The sequence below is a fragment of the Mustela erminea genome, chromosome 17, assembly GCF_009829155.1.
Source record: "Mustela erminea isolate mMusErm1 chromosome 17, mMusErm1.Pri, whole genome shotgun sequence".
Classification (NCBI taxonomy): Eukaryota; Metazoa; Chordata; class Mammalia; order Carnivora; family Mustelidae; genus Mustela; species Mustela erminea.
The window spans coordinates 45852112-45868677 of NC_045630.1; the positions used below are offsets into that span (position 1 = coordinate 45852112).

Consider the following 16566-nt stretch of genomic DNA (forward strand, 5'->3'; position numbering starts at 1 on the left):
TTTTTCCAGAAAAGTCTGAAGAAATTGGCAGCTTTAGATGGAACATGTAAAAACCACATCAACAACTCACCTTTCAGACTACTCTGTTTACAGGTCAAAACATGACTTTTGTGCTAACAGGTTCCACCAAGTACGAGAAATGAAATCAAACTGCCTTCTTCTCTTGCTTAATACTCTACCACCCACAAGACTTCTAGATTCTAAGATTAAAACTTCAAATTGCAGTAAGCAGAATTCTGATGACTTAAGAGGGGTAACGGGGCTCCTTCTTACAGGTAAGGCCTGCCGCACTGAAACTAACATCTGTTGACCCAAAACCAAGAAGATAATTCACAAAATGTTTTCCACAGGCCCCATTCTCTGGTCAGGGTACCGGCTAAAGAAAGATAATTAATGTTGACCTCCACTTCCCTACTGTGGGGTGAACAATGAACTTCTCAGCTCCATTTAGAAATAACAAGTTCTGTTCTCCCCTCAGATAACTGGTGAGTAATCTTTCTAACTTTTCCCGTTGGTTTGGTAATTCACTCGGAGCTCCAGGTTTCCGCACAAAGACACCTGCACTTTTCTACAGACTGGTCTACACGCCCAAGAGCGGCACCTGCGCACAAGTCTAGATTTCCAGTCTAGATAACTAAAATATATACGAGTTAGTGAAATGATCAGTAGCTCTGGCCTATTAAGGAAAGTATTTCTTCAGATGCTGAAATGTTTCAAAAAATCAAAAATCAAAACTTACGAATGCAGCAAGGAAACGGAGGTGGTTACATAGTTCTGCATAAAGCAACTTGAAGTAATTGAGAATTTGTTGGTGAAATAGAACATTAATAAGGCCAAAAGTTTGTAAACAGACTAGTAAAAGTCCTACCTAATCTGGAGAGAAAAGAAACAGGCTGTCAAAAATACTATGCATGAAGCTTGGTAATGGCTTATGCAGGAAAGAAGAATTAATGTAAAATTTCAGGAAGCTGAAGACAAACTGAAGATTTCCTGAAGATTTCCAAACTGAACTTCTAGAGATTTGACATGAAAATTAAATCAAACACGTAAAGGATTTCTCCATGTATCACACAACAAAAGCATCCACCTTTTGTTTTCAAGATCAGACTGGAAATGATACCCCGAGGCAGTGGTCTGTACGGTGGAGACTGCGGGCTGCCAGAAGTGCACAAGACGATCTCCTGGGGGCAAGAAAAAATACTAGAGCTTCCAGTCAAGACTTCCTTTTTATACCATCCTTACTTCTGACTTTTGTGTATGTCTTACGATGTACATGTGACTTTCACACAGTCGTTTACATCTTAATTTATACATACAGGATTTTGCAATAGGAAACTGGTGTTCAAAAACTTTCATGGAGCAAGGTGTGTGTTCAGAAAGGCTGGAGACTGCTTTTCTGAAATGCCAGGGGGTGCTTCCAGGTGCTTAACTTCCCGAGAAACCTACACAACTGCCTTTAGAACTTCGTAATCCTAACAAATATTCTGAGATCGGGATGAAACAAGGTTACCGGGCCAGACCTCACCCAATGGGGCAGGCCTGCGGTCAGAGGACCAAGAGCCTGCTGTGCCGGCTACAGCATCCCCAGCCTCTGGCTTCCTTTCCCCTCCAAGCCCAGGTGACACACAGTATGGAAAAAACTAGAAATTGGGCCAGGTGAATAGATTCAACAGACCTGCCTTTTTGGATCTCTAAAACTGTATGTACATTGTCAAGGAATTCTTCTAGTTAAAAAAAAAAATCCAGTACCCTTTCACCGTATTTACCCATGTGTGTGTAGATACTGGCTCATGGGCTTACTTTCCCCATCAACATCTGAGGAAGAAATTTATGCTCATAATTTAATCATCAAAATGTGGAAAAATCAAACCCACATTTTAATTCTAAGACGCTTATGTTGACTTCTTGAGAATTTCTGGATTATTCCCGTGTATTTATTTTTAAAAATCAATGGACGTGTTCACCTTTGTTAGAACACATAAAATATGCCATGAGGAATATTACATCACAAAAGCACTGATAAGCCATTAAAAAAAAAAGATTACTGAAGTTAGACATATGATTTTAATTTTGTATTTTAAAAAATCAGCATATGAATAAGAAAAAAAATGATTTTAGAATTTATGTGAAAATCCACCCTGGGATGGAATAAATGAGGTCGCCGCCGGCTGCGTGCGCGGCTCTGTGTTCATCCCTTCTCAACACTAAGGCAGTGGCTTAAAATCAGCCAAAGGGGGAGTCATTTACATCATGGAAATCAGCAAATGCTACAATTTATGGACTTTTTCCTTTCCCTTCAGAGAGCCTGGTTGTTAAACATTTCCCAGCCTACAGATGAGCAAATATGGGCCAGAGTAGATGAAAAGCTCAGATGATCCCAGATGTCTCAGAAACTCATTCAACCTGCTCCTTTACCTTAACTTGGGCTACTTTGGGGATACAGCCACAGACACCAAACAGAAGGCTGTCCAGTGAATATTGATCTTAAGTGGTAGGTCACCTTTTTTGATGCTAAGAACGACCCTGGATATTAAAAAAAAAAAAAGAAAAAAAACATGAAGCTGAAACTTTTCCAGGAAGGAGGTAGTTTACAAACAGAACGGTCTGCCTCATTCGCTTGAGCTCAAGTTGTAAACTTTCATTTAGAAAAGGAAACACACACACACACACACACACACACACCCCACACACACTTTCCACATCAGTTGATCTCAAACAGAAAGCAGATCATCCGTCTCCTGAGGCCCACACCTCTTGGAGGCTTCCGGGGTAGGTTTACAGACAGAGGACTCACTAAAACTGGTTCCCAGGAAGGTGCTGCGACTGAGTTTTAACGGTGCCCTCGATTCCCAGGCACCCCTGTGCTGAGACAGTTAATCTTCAAAGATATTGTCTACGAAAACAACCAATGGCTTTTCTCCTTTACTTCAAAAAGATAAAATACTTTTGTGCTTTCAAAATTGAAAATATCAAGTTAAATCAAGCCATCAATACTTACACTTAAAGTACAAAATAGTCATTAGCCTATAAAACTATTCCAAAGTGCTGCCGAGAGGTCTACTTTCAAACAAGCATGCGAAGTAAGTGACTCGGTGTGGGAGACAAGTCCCACCGGCTGCTCCCCAGAGCCCTGGGACCCCGCAAGAACAGATGGCAGGTGGCGACCACACGCGAACCACTAACAGGTCTCTGATGCTACAAACAGAAAGACAGCTCCCTGAATATGTCCCTCCACTACCACTAACCTAGCTCGGCTGTCTCACACTACAGCGTCTCTACACGGTACAGAAACGTATTTAAAGTGAGTCTTACACATCTGGAAGATGCTGGTTTGTCTCGGTGTCATTCTGAGCTCTCCAATCCTTAATCCCTCTTTCCACTTAGTTTATGGGACTCACTGAACTGTTTCTACAGTTAAAAGATGAGGTTAATGGGCAGTGTTGTGGTAGTAGCCGTGGCATATAATCTAATCCTAGACTCTATTTTTTTTTTTTTTGAAGATTTTATTTATTTGTCAGAGAGAGAGAGAGCACACAAGCAGGGGGAGCAGCAGGCAGAGGGAGAAGCAGACTCCCCACTGTGAGCAGGGAGCCCGATGCGAGAATAGATCCCAGGACCCTGGGATCATGACCTGAGCGGGAGGCAGTAGTTTAACCAACTGAGCCACCCGGGCACCCCTAATCCTAGACTTCAAAAGCCACGGTTTTCACCAATTCCACTGCGATGTTGGTATCGATTCAGTCGGGAGGCTCCAGAGCATCGTCCGCATCTGCACTGATTACCGTGCAGTCAAAGTTTCTCAATGTGGTAACAGAGAGAGGAAGGCCTCCGTTTCTCCCTACTAACGTGAACAATGCAATCCCTGCATATGAGCTTCCAAACCAATTCTGCTGCTCTCTCACTAAAAAACACTTTGCCAAAGAAATAAGCACACCTTCACCTCACCATAGACTTGGAGGCTTCGCCTTGCTTTGTGTCTTCCTCATCACATCTTTAAAACTAGCACAGCCCCTAACAACCTGAAGTTTAGAAGAAGGTAAACGTGCAGTAGAAAATAGGGTAAGACGAACAGAAAAGAGAAAGTCTCTTCTAACTGGGACAGCCCCGCATGTTGTTTCAAGTTATCCAGCTGAACGTTTTACTCAGAGATGCCTCCGGACTTCAACACCCGGTTTCCTCCTAAAAGCCATCACTTAACCAGGCTGTGTACCATGGGGGTGTAATCACCTCACCCAGAGAGCCGACGGCACTTCCATGCTAGAGGCGGGCTCCCCTGCTCTCACTGGTTGTTGCAAACACCATCTTAACCCCCAGGTTTAAAACACCTTCCTATGTTGCAACAGACTAGGAGGCTCCGAGCTCTGTTCACAGGTTGAGACAAGATCACACATGCAGCTGAGAAACCCACCGCGATGCAAGAGGTCTTTTCTGCGGATTGCTTACATACGTTACTCTTCAAGCCAGACAGAATCTCTCCCACAGTGTGTGTGGACAGGCATGACTGCTTTTTCTTCACTGCTTGTGCACAGCTCACTTTTTGTTTTTCCAGAGAACACACTTAGTCGTGAAGATATGACCAACTGCAGTTAACATTTCTCCAAATAATACACGCAAAGCATAACTGTTTTCCTGGCCAAAGGGTCCCAGTAAGGCAAAAGGAGTAACTTTGTTCTTAACTGCTCTTGCGAACCATAGCTAGCTGCTAAACCCCACCAAAAATTGAACACAAAGCTCAAAATATTAGAAAGGAAGGAAGGAAGGAAGGAAGGAAGAAGGAGGTGGAGCTTGGACTCCAATTAAGGCATTTTTATATACAGTCCAACTTGAGTCATATTCAAAGGGAATCTTAAAAAGGCATTTCAATGGGGAATGGCAAAAATCACAATAGTCTATTATTAGCATTGTAGAACTATTAACTGCTCACTTCAAAGGTAATCGTGTTGAATGTCTCTCTGTTTCTTTACTCCTCGGTTCTCTCATTCCACAAGTGCATAGGTTATGTTTTCTGTAAATCTGGGGAAAACGGGCCAGGGGTGGGTGGTCCATCCAGGCCAGACACAGTGAACGGTCCATGACTGTTCAGTACAGAAGGAAACTGGGAAAGAAAGTAAAACACATTATCATCCTATTACTCAACCCCAACTTTCAACTTTCTGTCCCTGCCAGAGTCCCTGAGGCAGAATGTGAAAGCTGCCTGTAGTGGCTCACGGGACAAAGGTAGTAACCATTTATCACCGAAGAATAGGATGTCACAGCAAAAACGTTAAAGAAAAAAGCGTTTGTCCTTCATGTTAAATAATAACATTCTCTGGCCTACCTTGATGGAAAGAACAAACCAGAAACTTCCCTCATAGCCTAAAGTATACAGGTTTACGTTTAACTTCACACGAAGGTTTTAGAAAGTTCACCCATGCCCTATAGAGTGTAACTCAATTACAAACCAAATCATAGACTGTCAAAAGGATATCCAGAAAGAGATGCCCATCTATGAACTCTATGTGTAACTGGTGCAAATAGCTATGGGGTGCTCATGCTAGAACAGAGTCCCCCATCATGTATTCTAAGACCAGTTCTATAGGGAGAACACTATAGGGAGAACACTGCTAGAGCACTGTGCCTTTGCTTAATGTCTTAGATCATTCTAGAACTTCATCATCTGTGAGAGACAAAGAAAAATGGAAAAATAAAATATGAAACATTCTCAACACTTTCTATTCAATAATTCAAAAGCTTTAAAAAAAAAAAGAAGTAGCTTTTTTAATTTTCTTTTTTTTCTTTACCATTTCATTTCCAAAAGAACAAATGAAAAAAATTGCAAAGTATAAGAAAATTTCCCAGCGAGCCACCCCTAAATAAGTGAATGAGTCAACCAAAATAAACTCTGCAAGTTGTAAAGTCTAGATGCTGGGGGAAAAATAATGGTTGAACGCTCTGAGACCTTCCCTGTGATCTCAGTTAAGGGATACTACAATATCCGTTTTTTAAAACATGTATTTAAAATGTTTGTAAGTATCAATTCTAAATGAGTGAGAAACAGAGGAGTATTTGATAGACCATTCTCAAAAGTTTTCTCTTTTTTAAAAATCCTCAGGTAAAGTAGATACTCCTGCCAATTTTCTCACACACACACACGTTTGTATTTGCCGTTTTTTAAAAAAAAGAAAAAAAAAGGCGGGGGATTTCTAGCACTTAAAATGACAAAGAAATTGGGTGTGTTCAAAAATCTACATAGTGCTGAACAATTCTGGGTCTAACTGAAATGCATGGAACAGTAAAGAATGCAAAGGAAGCATGGCTACGCGTATCTGCCAGAGCTGTCCACTGGCTTGCATTAACCCCCGGAAAGCGTATTTATTAAACAGAAGTTTTGTAAGGACAAGGAGTGAAGACACGGTCTTTCTCCTCTTTCTGCCTGTGCCAGGCCCCAACTGCAGGAGACGGGCTTGGAGGTGACTCACCTGGAAGAGTGTGTTAGCACCTTGCAGTCTGGCTGGACTCAGGGGAGCGACGGGGCTGAGAGTACTCCAGAAGTGGATGCTGGAGAGCAAGGGGCTGGGCGTCAGCAAGATGGGCGTCTGCAAAATGCAAAACAAACCCAGTCACTAGGTGACTCACCAGGATGTGTTTCCACCTTATAGTAACACACCAAGAGCCCTGAACCCAAATCTTTTTTTAAAGATTTATTTGAGAGAGAGAGCGAGCGAGCGCGTGTGCGCGCACATGTGCACGAGCGGGAGGAGGGGCTGAGGGAGAGGGAGAAGCAGACTCCAGGCTGAGCACAAAGCCCAGTTCAGGGCTTGATCCCAGGACTCCAGGATCATGAACTGAGCTGAAGGCAGATCCTTAAAAGACTGAGCGACCCAGACGCCTCAACCCCGAACCCAAATATTGTCCTCTTCTCCGCTAAGTAGGTCTGAGATTTTTCATGAGGAGAAACTCAGAAATTATTTTTACAACCTAAGTAAGATAAAGGGCAAATATTTTCTAACGTGTTTTGTAGGGTCTTTCCCAAATCAAGAGCCCAATCTGGTCACGTGCAGAAAAATAACGGGTAACTCAAGTCACAAACACAGTTCTCCTTAGTAACGGGGAGCCTGGGAGTCATCCATTTAAATGCTACACGGCTGGCGCCTGGATGGCTCAGTCAGTTAAGCGTCAGACTCTTGATTTTGACTCAGGTCATGATCTCAGGCTCCTGGGATCAAGCCCCACGTTGGGCTATGGGCTCAGCACAGAGTCTGCCCCTCCTGCCCCCCTCATGCTCACTCTGTCTCTAAAAAACAAAACAAAAAAATTTTTGAGAGATTCTCTCTCTTCCTCTCCCTCCCCATCCCCTCTCCCTCTCTTAAATAAATAAATGTTACAGGACACGAGCAAGTTAAGAAATAGCTAATGTAACTATACAACTTTGTTTCTCAACATCACACCAACTGGTTTTCTTCAGGTTCCCAGGATTTACTGTTTTCTAGCTTTTGACGCTATCATTATTTTTGTATAAAATACCACTGAGTCTTTTAAGGACTCCCCTCCAAAAAAGCGAGAGCGACAGTAGTTGCTTTAGGAGGAGCCTGACAAGTATTTCTTGGTTTGCAGAGACAATGAGTCCTTTCAGAGCCCTTCTAGAGCCCCTCCAACCCTCGCCTGCAGCAGCTCCGATCAGGTGCGGAACCGGGTGACTCCCACGGGGGTCAAGTCCGCCTTTCTCGTGCAGACCCAAGCAGCGGCATGAGAACGGGCGGTTATCAGTTCTGGATTTGTTTTAAAAGGGGAGTCAATGCAATCATCAGTGGCCCCAGAAAGTGAGAGGTCGTTACCTGTGAGAAAAGGGCTGGCGTCAGAGAAGCTGTGGGGAGAGACGGGCTCAGTATCCCCAGCGGGCTCGGGTCGCTGCCCGTGATCACCAGGATGGGCGCCAGCTCTAACCCTTTGGGTTTCTTGGATCTTGAGGAATTACTTGTTTTGTCCTTTTCCAGCAAAGCTGAATCCTGGTCTTTAGGTTCTAGTGACAAGTTCTCTGGAAGCTCCATGGGCTGTGATGCCACTGACTCAAGGTCCGTGTCAAGGTCAGGATGCGGACTCAGTGGTGGCGAAGGTGTCCTCGGGGGCTCCTGCATAGAAGGGGAGGCCGAGGGCCCAGGGGATGCGGCAAAGGTGCCGGGGCCACTGGGGGCAGTGGCCGGGGCTTCCAGGGCGGGCAGTCTGGGGGAAGCCAAAGTCTCCAAGGCTCGGAGAGGGTCTTCTGAAGACGGAGAAATGCCCGGGCAAGCCGACGTGGCGGCAGCAACAGGTTCAACCGGAAGCTTCTTGGAAGGCGTTGTTACAAATCTGATGACAGACGGTGTTGGCTCCTGGGGCGGCTTCTTCTCTGCCAGCTTCTCAGCCGGACTCTCGATCTTTATAGGTCTGAAGAGCTTCTTGTTGGAGGAGTTCAAAGAGTTGAGCGTGAAGGAAGAATACAAGCCGGAGTGGATGTAGTCATTGCGGCTAGAGGCCCGGGCCCCGGGCTGCAGGGGCTTCTCTCTGCCCCCGCTCTCGGCGTCCCTGGAGCCGCTGCCCACCTCGCTACAGCTCACGACCTCACAGTCTCCCTCGGTCCTGCCCACGGTCAGGGGGTCCATTTTCAAAATCTCTGGGTAAGACACAAACTTGTACACAAACTTCTGACCATTCACTTTTTTAATGATATTCTGTAGATAAATGAAATAAGCATGTTTACACTTTCTTGTCAATGCACTTCCCACAGCTCAGAAGAAACAGACCTAATAAGGGTCTCTACTGGGCAAGCAGTTTCCTTAAGAGCTTCAAAATCACCCACACTGATCTAGCTATACCAAACCCAAGTCCTAGCACTATGGAGCCAAAGCAGAGTGTATTTAAATGTCTTATGAACAACTGACATGACCTATTAGGTAAGTAAAAGAGAGGTTTCAGTTGCCTGACACCCTCAAGCAAATTATCTGTATTAAGTCGAAGATCCCTGAACTGCGGTCTCGAACAATCCCGAAGTGCCAGCCGTTCGCATCCTGAGTGAGCACAGAGGAAGAGAACATTCTGTCTGCTGGGCCCTCTACTTCCTTCTGCAGCTCCGGTCCTTCCTTACCCCACACCCCCATGGGGAAAACGGATAAGACCAACCACTTAAAGGTGAAAAAAATTAGGATCTCAGTTTCTCATTTTAACTTTATCCATTTAAGCTATTCGTTTCACCTCAGAGCCCAACAATGTATCCAAAATAATAAGAAATTAAACAAAAAATAAACTTTAACTAAGAAATCAAATCTGTGCACTAACAGCTATTATTTAAAGTATTAATCTGGTTTCTCTGGGTTAAATTAAAAAGTGAAGCTACAAAACCGGCATGTATGTGACAACTTTTAAATTGTGATACACATGAGAATGTTTTATTTTGTCCTCAAGAATCTCAAATTTTCTCTTCCTTATTCCCAACCCTACACTAACTTTTTCTTTAAAGACAACTGCAACTAGGAAGAACGCATGCGTGAAGAGTGGGAACTAGAGCTGAACGCTGACATGTTTCCCCCCCCAATCCCAAACTGCTGAAGTTATGAAATAAACTGGATCAATAAAGCCAGGACAGTGATCATTTTGCAGTGTACACAAGTATCAAATCATTATGCTGGACTGCTACAACTAATACAATGTTTTATGTCAATTACACCTCAGTTTAAAAAGGTTTCAAAAATAAACCAGGATGTTAGTCCCTTATAACCTCATCAGGAGAGAGGAACCGTTCTTGATCTGAGGCGGATGTATATTACCTTTACATAATAGTATCTGAGAGCTCGGCTGAGTTTGTCGTAATTCATATTAGGCTTGTTCTTACGAATCCCCCAGAGACGAGCCACCTCTTCCGCCTGCAAGAGCTTGAACTCCCCATCGTTAGAGGTCCAGCTGATCATGTGCTTGTTCTGAGGCTCCTGTAGGAGCTGAAGGAGGAACTGCCACAGGGTGATCGCACTGTCCATAGCAGTGAGCTGAAAGAAGCACACAGGCAAGACACGTGAGAAATTAACAGCCGGCACTGACAGGACACGCACCGTACGCCAGGCACTGTGCTCCAGAAGCATTACTTCCTTTCCTTCCCCCAACAGTCCAATCCTACGAAACAGACAGCCTTGCAGCCTCATTTCACATTTGAAAAAACAGATTCAGAAAAGAGTTAAGTCCGAGGCCAAGGAGGTAAATGGTGGAGCAGACATTTAAACCCAGGCAATCTGGACCCAGAGCCCGAACTCTTAAGCAAGGAACACTGCTTAAGAAAAGTCTTGCTGGAAGATAAAGTGAGTTCCTTAAGTCACAGGAGCAGTGTGATGACTGCCGATCACCAGGGGACCGCTGTTACTGAAGTTTTATAGAAGCTCATGGCCCTACCCTCTGAGCCCACCATTTAAATCAAGCAACTTGGTTTATTTGCCAGAAGTATGTGTGTCTTCTGGCAAATAAACCAAGAGACCTGAAGATGTAGGGAGTAATCGTAATCTACTCTTGCTCCACTGGCATTTCTCCTCCAAATCCTTTCTGTTCTCATAAATTAATTTACATTTAAATTGGCAGCAGTGAAAATTCAGAAAATGCTCCCTGATTTAATTTACAAGTTCTGTCATCTTTTTAGTTTTTTAAAGGAGACTCCATTCCCAATGTGGGGCCTGAACTCACAACACTGAGATCAAGAGTCACGTGCTCTACTGACTGAGCCAGCCAGGTGCCCCTACAGATCCTCCTTCTTTGATGAGTGGCCTTTATTTATCAAGACATGAAATGAAAAATCATTCAATGTCTCAGGTTTTAGGATTTCCCTGTTTAGGCCAGAGTTTCTCAATTTTGGCTCCTCTGATGTTTTGGGCCAGAGAATTCTTTATTCCTAAAGGAATTTTTTTTTTGAGATTTATTTATTTGGGGGCGCCTGTGTGACTTAGTCATTAGGCATCTGCCTTCCGGCTTAGGACGTGGCCTCAGGGTCCAGGGAGCTAGTCCCATGTTGGGCTCTCTCTACCACTCCCCCTGCTTGTGTTCCCTCTCTCGCTCTCTGCCAAATAAATAAATAAAATCTTTAAAAAAAAAAAAAAAGATTTATTTATTTGGGGCACCTGCCTTCAGCTCGGGTCATGATCTCAGGATCCTGGGGTCACACCCCACGTCAGGCTTCCATTTATATGAAATGTCCAGAATAGGCAAATGTATTCAACACAGAAAGCAGATCAGTGGTTGTTAGGGGCTAGATGGAGAGAAGAATGGGGAGTGACTGTTTATGGGTTGATGTAAATATTCTGAACTTAAGACTGTGGTGGTGGTTACAAACTCTGAATATACTAAAACCACCATACTGTACAACTTAAGTAGATGAATTTTATCTCAATAAAGATGTTAAAAACAAACACTATAAATATTACAAAACCATAGGTCTTAGGAGCCTAATTCTAACAATGTGTAACTCACAAAGGATGGGATCCTTGAAGGTCAACTATGTCTGCTCCCAAAAAAGGCAGGAGATGAGAAACTACCGGAAGATAGCTGGGCTTCTAGAACTTTTCCGAGACACTCAAAATGTCCTTCGATAATCCTCAACTGCCACTTTGAAGCTAGTTACAGATACTGTCATCCAAAAGTAGAGATGGTAAAATAAAAAAGAACAGGAAACAGAAGTCTCCAGTCACATAGTTAATGGAGAGGCTGAGCCCAGGAATCCAAGTCTCTCTCCTCCCAGTCACCAATCTGATCCTCAGGAGAACCACTCCCTAGGTGGGTAACTACATCCACAGGGCAGTACAATTAGACACTAAGTGATAATGACCTACAAATTGGAAGTGTGACTTTGATGCTAAGTAACCCTCCCCTGCTAACCTTTCCCATAGCCTCACTTAAAAGGAGTTAAAAGAGTAATTTTAGGGGTTACCAGGCTGGCTCAGGCAGTGGAGCATGAGACTTCTGATCTTAGGATTGTGAGTTCAAACCTCAGGCTGAGAACAGGGCTTACTTAAATAAAAAAGAGTGATTTTATAGTCTGATCCATTAAGTATTGGGGGGCGGCGGGAGGGGGATGCCATTTCTCTCAATTTACCAGAGACCCTTTCTTCTAATGATATCTGCTCATGGCTAGTTACTTTTTTAATTATACATGCTTCCCACTTAAATGACTTGTTTTTTTTATTTTAGTCTAAACCTGTTAAAAGTACTCCCTAGTAAATTTTAGCTTAACCAAAGAACTGTCTCCATATTTCCAGACACCATCTTCATACCAAGAATGCCTAGCCGGGCTCCTGTGACTTATCAGTTAGGTGTCTGACTCTTATCTCAGCTCAGGTCTTGATCTCAGGGTCCTGAGTTCAAGCCCCATACTGGGCTCCCACGGAGCTTACTTTAAAAAAAAAAAAAAAAAAACAATGCTTATAGAGGTTGGGTATGAATGTGGGGGGGGGGTGCAGAGAGAGAACACGAGGGGGAGAGGAAACAGGGGAGACAGGGAGGGAAGGGATAGCGAGAGGGAGGGGAAAAGATGAAGGACAGAGCTAAAATCTCAGAACAATTACAAATTTGGTGCCTGTAATTCTATTTGTTCTTGGAAGAATTGCCATACTAAATTCTATAGTCTTAATACCTACCATGTAGATAATGCTTGAGCCCCATGGGTTTATAATGGTTAAGATAAACACACAAAGACAGAAATAAGCATCAACATCTCCACAATGAGCACAGGAGTGCCATCCTGGGCAAAGAAGAGGGTCCCCCAAGTATGCGTGCACCCACAGGGGCTCAGGTTTCACCTTTCAACTTCTACTTTCCCTTCTGGTTATTAAGGGAGCGCAGGGACTGAGTCAAATGCTGGTGAGCTGCTGCTGCTGCTGCTACTTTGGGGCAGAACCTAACTGTAGTGGAAAATGCTGATGCTTTTTTAGTACTTTACAGTGCCTCTGGGATAGAAGGTTGTTTAGAATCAAAGGACATTGTGGTTTTGGAATGAAGCACTGGAAAAGAATGTTCTTTTGCAAAAAACTAACATGGATATGAAATGGACATCTTCAGTGGGTGATTTAAAGGAATATTTTACTCATTCAATTCTAATATCAGGTCATACTCTATTGAAAAGTTGGGTGGACCTCTGGGTATACAGTCAAGCTGAACTCTTCATTTCAGTTTCTAAAAATGTGCTATCAGGGGCGCCTGGGTGGCTCAGCTGTCAAGCCTCTGCCTTCAGCTCAGGTCATGATCTTCAGGGTCCTGGGATCAAGACCCGCATCCGGCTCTTTGCTCAGCGGGGAGCCTACTTCTCTGCCTACTTGTGATCTCTCTCTCTCTCTCTCTCTCTGTCAAATAAATAAATTTTTTAAAAAGGTGTGCTATCAATGTGAAATTCAATTATTTCCTCAGGCACAAAAGAGAACTAAGGAAAAAAACTTCCAGAAGGCAGTTATTAAAAAGGTGAAATGATGAGTCGAAAAATACAAATACTTTTATTCTAACTACTTATCAATAAAAACCTTTACTTTGTCACAGAAAAGCTCTGAGTTTTCTAAAGTTACACTTCAAGAAGAGCTTTTCAGAAGTGTAACAAGGGAGAGAAATACTTAACTGTTGCAAATAAAAGAACCTGACTGAGAGTTAAATGTTGAAACTGTTAACATTTCAAAGACAGATCAATCCCAGAGGTAAACTGAAAGAAAGCATGTTGAAATAACCTATTAGGGAAAGGAAGTCTCTAGTAAATGAAACTTTTTCCACCCTAAACATGTTTATAATACACACAGCCCAGTTGCTGTGGTGACCCAGAGCCCAACTATTTTTCAGAAACAGCAGCTAAGATCCAAATATTAAAGGTCTCCAAATTCAGTGTGCTGCTTAAATAAAACCAAACCAAATTATGTATCAAGACTAGTTCTGAACTAAAATCACCATCGTTTATGAGAAGTAACCAGGAATCTCTTCACTGTTCAGTACCCTATATTACGAAAATAGTAAATGTATAGTTACATTGCCCTGAAACTTGAAAACAGTATTTCCCTAAGAATGTAATGCATTTCACTTTTGCAGTTTTAAGTAAAATCAAAGAAAGGGAGTTCCTGACGGGGAGGTGGGGGAGGGTGGACGGAATCCTACAACATCTTCATGAAAACACCACTGACAGTCCTAAATATTAAAGCACCAAGTTTTCCCTCGAAGTGGGGTGGTGGCTAGGAGCGCGCAAAGGGGAAGGGAGGACCTGACCCACCGCTGTGATGAGGAAGAGACTCCAGAGTGAATGCCCTAAACTTCAAATACAACAGCCTGGGAAAAAGCCAAGTAAGTGAGTGAGAGAGAGAGAGAGTGAGAGTGTGTGTGTGTTTGTTTTGTTTTGTTTGTTACTACTTCCATCAGTGAACAATACCCCTTATTTCCTGCCAGGGCCAGTTAATTAATATTCCTCCCCCAAAAGATGTTTCCAATTGATCCTCCCAGGAACCAAGAAGCGACCAGCCTCGCTGCAGCTGTACATTAGGCGGAAAGTCAAGGGTGGAGGGGTTCGCGGGACAGAAGTAGAAAAAGAAATGAAACTTGACACCGGATGAAGAGCGAGCTTGGGGAGAGGAAGAAACTTCGGCGACCGTGTGCCCCAGAGCAGATCAAAGTCCGGGGAAGAGCCGCAACCTCACGCGGCCTCGGGAAGCGCTGAATTACTGTACTTTCATTTTCCAACTTCCTGTCACCACAAAGAGTCAGAACTCACCCCCTCCCCGGCCGAAGAGCCACTGCCACCCTGTTCCCCAGGGACCTGAGGGGCCACGCGCGGCCCCGGACGCTCCGCGGTCCACCTGCGCGCCCCGCGGCTGCGGCTGCGGGCCGGGCAGGGCGGGCCGGGGGCGGGTCCCGGGGGAGCGCGCGCCCGCCCCCGCGCCCGCCGCCACGCTCACTTCCTGTTGTGCTGCCGGCCCACCCCTGCCCCCCGGCCCCGGCCCCTGCTCCTGCTCCCCTTTCCCCGCGGCTGGGGGCGGCGGTCGCGAGAGCCCCAAGGGGCGCAGGGTGGACGGGGCGCGCGGGGCCGGCCGCTCACCGAGGCCGGGCGCTGGGCTGCCTCTGGGTCTCCGCCTGGAGCGCGATGCTTCTCTCTGCCCGCCGCCTCCTCACGCCGGGAGCTCTAGGACGGCGCGGCAGCGGCAGCGGCTGCGACCCCCGCGGCGGAGCCGAAGAAGGCGGCGGCGGCCGAGCGGAGCCCGCCGGGTACCCGCAGCCGCCCGCATCGCCCGCCGCCGCCGCGCCCGCCGCGGCTCCTCGCGCCCCGCCCTCCCCGCCCCCGCACGCGGCGGCGGCGGCGGCGGCGGCGGCGCGGGTCGTGGGGCCGCTACCCGCCGGGCGCGCGCTCGGGGCGTTCCTCGCCGGGGCCCGGCCTGCCAGTCGCTCCGCGGCCGCCGCCACTCTCAAACCCCCCGGCTACGTCGGGGCCCTTCCCAGACGCCGCTGCCGCCGCGCGTCACTTCCGGGGCGGGAAGGGCGGAGCCGCTGCCGTCGGTGGTGCGGGGTCGTGAGCGACGGCGTCTTCGCGCCCGGGTTTCGGGAGCTCGCGGGGACGGGTTGGGGCGCGGTGCGAGTGTCCCCTGGAGTCCCGCACTGGCCGCTCTGCTCCGGACTAAGCGTCCGACCGAGTCCGGCGCCCCGGAGCTGCAACTGTGTGGGGCACTCCCGGACGGGTGGGGGCTCCTCGTCTCCCGCGGCGGGGAGAGGGGGTGCCGCTCGCCGGGCGGCGGTCGGGGGACCACCTGTGTTGTGGCTAAGCAAAAGCGTGAGAGCTTCTCTCTTCTGGGCCACTCGTCCTGCCTTTTCCCCGGCCGAGTGGACGGAGGAGTTGGTGCTGCCGCAGCTTGCTGTCCCAAGGACCGGCTCCCGGGACACAACGAACACCCCCAGTGACTGTTAAATCAGCGCTGCAGCTCACTGGCCCGGGGGTGTGACGGATGAAGTCAGCCCTGGAATCCAGTCGAGCTTTCACCCCTCACTGTCTTGGAGACCTTAATAACTTTCTTAACTTCCCAAAAAGTTTCATCGTCTGTGAAACGGAGAGAGCCCAGTCTCCTAGAACTGTGACGATCAAAGCAGATCGGGCGCTCCAGTCACCCGGCAGAGTTCCTAGCACATAGGTTCTCATTAAATAGAATTCTTAAGCAACCAAGTCACACTTGGTACTAAACACTACTTAAGTAATTCAGCAGCAGAAGGGGTGCAGTCAGTATGCTAGACTGCTAAACAAAACCCCGAAGAAATAGATTGCATATTCTTTTAAAGGAGAAACCAGAAGGCTGGTGTGTGAGCTCCCTTTACGCGACCATTTACTACCTGGAAGACCTGCAGGGAGTTGCTTAACCTCTGAACCTCAGTTCCTCCTGTAAAATGAGGATGATCATGTGTAGCATTGCTGAAAAGATCGAATGAGATAAAGACTCATGTACTTAATGCATTTCCTGGCACATACTAGACACCCCACCAAATGGTGATGTCATTTACTTTTGCCTCCCACCTCACCCCCAGAACTGGATTCAAGGTAAAATTAACTGAACTCACTGAGTAAAGTGTGATCCTATT

The 16566-nt window shown here is 46.1% G+C and overlaps 1 protein-coding gene across 2 annotated transcripts; it reads right to left on the bottom strand.

Moving 5' to 3' along the window:
- Window positions 1-3604: 3604 nt before the first annotated feature.
- On the bottom strand, window positions 3605-15259 carry ELK4 (ETS transcription factor ELK4). 2 transcript variants are annotated; one of them, XM_032317529.1, is made up of 5 exons: window positions 15044-15259; window positions 9780-9995; window positions 7815-8687; window positions 6459-6575; window positions 3605-5095 (listed from the first exon to the last, which is right to left on the bottom strand). In XM_032317529.1, exons 2-5 carry the CDS (start codon window positions 9984-9986, stop codon window positions 4997-4999), a joined length of 1296 nt encoding a protein of 431 aa, XP_032173420.1. In that variant the 5' UTR covers window positions 9987-9995; window positions 15044-15259; the 3' UTR covers window positions 3605-4996. The 2 variants fall into 2 exon arrangements, with proteins under 2 accessions (XP_032173420.1, XP_032173419.1); XM_032317528.1 differs by lacking the exon at window positions 15044-15259 and having other exon boundaries at window positions 9780-10669.
- Window positions 15260-16566: the final 1307 nt, after the last annotated feature.